Source organism: Alosa sapidissima, chromosome 10 (assembly GCF_018492685.1).
Source record: "Alosa sapidissima isolate fAloSap1 chromosome 10, fAloSap1.pri, whole genome shotgun sequence".
NCBI classification, from domain to species: domain Eukaryota; kingdom Metazoa; phylum Chordata; class Actinopteri; order Clupeiformes; family Clupeidae; genus Alosa; species Alosa sapidissima.
Genome location: NC_055966.1, coordinates 18,459,532 through 18,464,531, shown reverse-complemented (window position 1 = coordinate 18,464,531; position 5,000 = coordinate 18,459,532). Strand labels below are relative to the sequence as shown.

Below are 5,000 nucleotides of genomic sequence, written 5' to 3'. Positions count from 1 at the left end.
AGTTTAACCAAAACAGTAAAATAGATTAGATAGATGAAATAATCATCTCTGTCAAGACATCCAGGCTTTTTTCTTGTATAAAGTTGTTATAGCACAAAAGTAATTGTGCTGACTCAGCAGGTTCCCTTCATGTTAGGCTGCTGCTGGCGGCTCTTGATTTGCTGAATGCATCCTGTGTTTTGGTGAACAGATGACAAGCCCGACATGAGAAGTGAGCCTCCCACCAAAATCAAACTGCCTGGACTTCAGGGCTTACCTGGACGCAAAGCGCCGCCGCCACCTCCTGTAAAAGACAAGCCCCACTACATACCCAAGTACGTGAGTTCCCAAACGCTTCACCCATAACTGTTTATTAGTTTCCTGGGATGGCCATCTGTCCAGGGTACATCCACATAGATCCTCAATGCTATGGTTTCCTTCCATAAACAAGAAATGTTCCTGTGTGACTTGGCTGTTGGGCGAGCGTTGGTGGTGGTGGGGGGGGGGGGGGGTGTGGTGGTGAAGTCCATGGTTGAAGTGCCATGGCTGCGGAGTTCTTCTAGAGGTTTGGTTGGTCTTTTTGTCAGTGAGGTGGATTCCAGAGCGCGCGGCCCTTTCAACTGGAGACATGGAAACTTCATGAGTCACTGTGGGACCAAAACAAACGGCCGTTCTGCGTTTCCTGTTCCCAGACTCTGAGAGAGAGAAAGAGAGAGAGAAAGAGAGAGAGGGAGAGAGAGCACTTAACACTGATAAAGACAAATGCGCTCTGTCTCCGCGCTAGGGTCAGGCGAGCGAGTGGAGAGAGCTCCAGCAGCACTACTTCATTCACCACATGTACTAGTGCAGTAAGCCTTTATGGCTAATGTCCAAGCTGCTCTTCCTAAACACATATTGCACAACTGTGGTCTTTTGGTCAGGGTGTCTACACCACAGCAATGCATGGATACACTGGTGTGTCTGGCACATCATTTCCTCTAAATAACGCCTAGACATTTCACATCTATCTGATGGGACTGTGGTTCATTCCCATCCCCAGTTTTGGACTGAGCTGCACGTTACTGTGTATTCTCAGTTGCAGGATGGCAGTATGAGAGGATCTTGCTTTTGGCGTCTCTAAGCAGACCTGCTGTGTTTTTCCACTTCTGATTCAGAAGACAGTTTGTCACTCACAGAGCAGGCACTGCAGTTCAAAGCCCAGACAGTCAGTGGGAATAGATGTCAAACTCTTTTTTTGTCCTTTTCCTATGAATGCGCTCAACTGACACGTATGTGTGAAATGGCAGTCGCTCCTCTGCACACTTCCTTTGATGACTGGATTTGACCTAAATCTAATCTATTTTGAATGCAAAATATGCACACAATGATTCAATCGTTCTATGTGTGGTTCACAGAGATGCCAATTAAGCCTTATGGAGCATATCAGCAGTCTTCTGAATGATGTAACTGTTGCAAACAGTGTGACTATTTTAAGAACATACTGTACAAAGGAATGGACAAAGACCAGAGTATTGCACCATAGGAAATTGCCTTGGATGGCAGTTGGGGGAATAGTAATACTTAAGGGGAGACACCTTAACAGGAAAAAGATGGCGTTCAGAGAGGGGGACATGGCAGAGCTGAGGCGCGTGCAAGGGGAACTCAAATTCAAGCTGAGGGAAGCTAAGGAGGATTACAGAAAGAAGGTGGAACAGAAGCTGCAGGAAAACAACTTGAAGGAGACATGGGACTGCATGAAGGTTATCACTGGCCTGAAGAAGAACAGCAGCTCTGTGGAGGGGGCCTGGACAGGGCGAACCAGTTGAACCACTTCTACAACAGGTTTGACTGCCCTGCTCCAGCTCCAATGGCGGTGGTCTGTCCACCAGCCCCCACCCTCACACCCCCTCAATACTCACCTTCATCATCACAGGCTATCGTACCCCCACCATCACTGGATTTTGCACCCCTCCCCCACATGGCGATCACGAACAATGAGGTGACAACGACCTCCGTCAACAGCCATCAGACACACCGATCCCAGATGCACCCTCCCCCTCACATCACATCACATCAGATCAAGTAAGAGCTCAACTAAAGAAACTTCACCTCAATAAGGCAGCGGGGCCTGACAGACTGTGTCCAAGGCTACTCAAGGCCTGTGCTGCTGCCCTCCCCTCCCCTTACACCCCTCACCATTACAACAGATCAAGTGACAGTCCAACTTAAGAAATTGCGCAGCAATAAAGCAGCGGGGCCTGACAGACTGTGTCCAAGGCTACTCAAGGCCTGTGCTGCTGAACTTGGGGAGCCACTGAAGCACATCTTCAATTTGAGCCTACGCCTTGGACAAGTTCCAACACTGTGGAAGACATCATGTCCCTAAAAAGCCACACCCTAGTGAGCCTAATGACTACAGACCTGTCGCTCTTACATCACATGTGATGAAGACAATGGAGCGATTGGTCTTAGGCATGCTCAGACCCCAGGTACGCCATGCACTAGACCCGTTACAGTTTGCATACCAGGAGAAAGTGGGCGTGGACGATGCCATCACTTATCTTCTACACAGGACACATTCCCACCTAGACAAGGGGAAAAGTGCTGTGAGAATCATGTTCTTTGATTTCTCAAGTGCTTTTAACACCATCCAGCCCCTCAGATTGGGAGACAAGCTCTTGCAGATGGGTGTGGACGCTCACCTGGTAACCTGGATTACAGATTACCTGACACCTCGTCAGACTGAAGAACTATCTCTCTGACACTGTGATCTGCAGCACCGGAGCGCCACAGGGAACTGTGCTCTCTCCAGTCCTGTTCACCCTGTACACATTTGACTTCTGCTACAACACCGAGTCATGCCACATGCAGAAGTTTCCTGATGATACTGCAATTGTGGGGTGTATCAGGAACGGGCAGGAGGAGGATGAGTACAGGAGCCTGGTGGAGGACTTTGTGCAATGGTGCAAACTCAATCATCTTCAACTTAACACTTCAAAGACCAAGGAGATGGTGGTGGATTTCCGCAGGTCTAAGGCCACTCTGCTACCAGTCCACATTGATGGGGTCAATGTGGAGGTGGTTAGCACCTACAAGTATCTGGGTCTCCACCTGGACAATAAACTGGACTGGTCAGCCAACACTGATGCACTCTACAAGAAAGGGCAAAGCAGGCTGTACTTCCTGAGGAGGCTGCGGTCCTTCAATGTGTGCAGTAAGCTCTTCAGGATGTTCTACCAGTCTGTTGTTGCCAGCGTCCTCTTCTATGCAGTAGTATGTTGGGGAGGAAGCACAAGGAAGAAGGATGCGGGGCGAATTGACAGGCTGGTAAGGAAAGCTGGCTCTGTAGTGGGAGCTGAACTGGAGTGCATCACTTCACTATCTGACAAAAGGACCCTGAACAAACTGATCAACATCTTGGACAATGAGTGTCACCCACTCCACAGCACTATTGTTAAGCAGAAGAGCCTGATCAGCTGGAGACTTCACTCACTGCCTTGCACAACTGACAGACTGAGAAAGTAATTTGTCCCCAGGGCCATTGAACTGTTCAATGCCTCACTTAAGGGAAGAGGAGAGATAGACTTCTCTGCATAGTCTGTCTGCCTCTTCACCCCCTCCATGTTTGGTACTATCTGTCCACTAGCCACTTGTACCACTGTCTTTATGCCTCACTGTTTGCGTGCTATATTAGCACATATGCATAACCCCCCCCCCCTCCCTCCACGCCACAGCTGAACTGTGGCCACACTTATACATATTCTTAAATAGTTAAATATATAGATATATAGACTTTACTTTATTTCTGCATTGTTGCACTGTTGGACTTACTCATTTGCACTATCACCATGACCACTATCACCATTGCACTACCACCATGACACTCATTCACACAGAGCACCTTACAGCACCTTACCATACCTTACTATGCACAGAGAATCACAGGCTCAGTCCCTGCCTCAGTCATTGCAAGCGCCTCTGATTGATTAATCACCACTATGTGGATAATGTTTTTAGAATTGATTTGGATTAAGTGTTAGTTAGTATAATTTGTATTTTTGTAATTGGTATTTTAGTATATTTTTATATATTGTATTAAGTGTTAGTTAGTATAATTTGTATTTTAGTATATTTAGCATATTCTTTATCTTCTACTGTCCTTATTGCTTAGTTGTGTTTTTATATTATATACTTTAATTACTCTTTCTGCTGTTAAAGAATGTGTTTGTGTTGTATGTATGCTGCTGAGACCTTGAATTTCCCCTGGGGATCAATAAACTATCTATCTATCTATCTATCTATCTATCTATCTATCTATCTATCTATCTATCTATCTATCTATCTATCTATCTATCTATCTATCTATTATCTAACCACCTGCTGTAACAATGTTGTATTGGGGGGCGCTGTGGCACAACAGGCTACAGCGCTCATACCATATACACGTCCAAATGCCCACGGGGACCCAGGTTCGAATCCGACCTGCTGTCATATCCCGGTCCCACCCCATCTCTCTCTCTCCCACTTACTTCCTGTCTCACTCTTCACTGTCCTATACAAATAAAGGCAAAACCCCCCAAAAATATATACTTAACAATGTTGTATTGAGCACAGTCAAATTAGAGTAGCAAAGCCGCACGCTCAAGTTTTTTCTCATTACTTATTTATTGATTAATGCCATGTCCACAGACACGTTTCGGGCCTAAGCCATCGTCAGTGTGTGTATTGTGCACAGAACATACAACTTTATGACCAAGTTCAAACAGCCCCAACACCACTTATTTAAGTTCGGTATGTTATTACAAGTAGATGCATGCTGTATTTCTGCACAATGACGTTGAGTCTTGCTCCCTCCTCCTCCCCAGTCATGTACATGTGGTCTTATCTCACGGGGTTCTTTATATGCAGCTGCAGCAGCAGAGGTTATATGATGCAGCATCACCTTTAAGGAAGTGCCATACTCTTCCGTGCTCATTTATGGTTACGCACGGTCACATATGTTGGGAGGCACAAGACCCCCCGCATGCTGCGTTGATGGCGCG

At 46.5% G+C, this 5,000-nt stretch overlaps 1 protein-coding gene across 2 annotated transcripts in view; it reads left to right on the top strand.

The window, feature by feature from the left end:
- The window catches only part of sh3d21 (SH3 domain containing 21), a 20,217-nt gene that overhangs the window by 8,752 nt on the left and 6,465 nt on the right, over positions 1-5,000 (top strand). For both annotated transcript variants that reach the window (XM_042108241.1, XM_042108242.1), the window contains exon 12: positions 191-314. In XM_042108241.1, the coding sequence (XP_041964175.1) occupies positions 191-314 (124 nt within the window). The remainder of the gene's footprint in view (positions 1-190; positions 315-5,000) is intronic.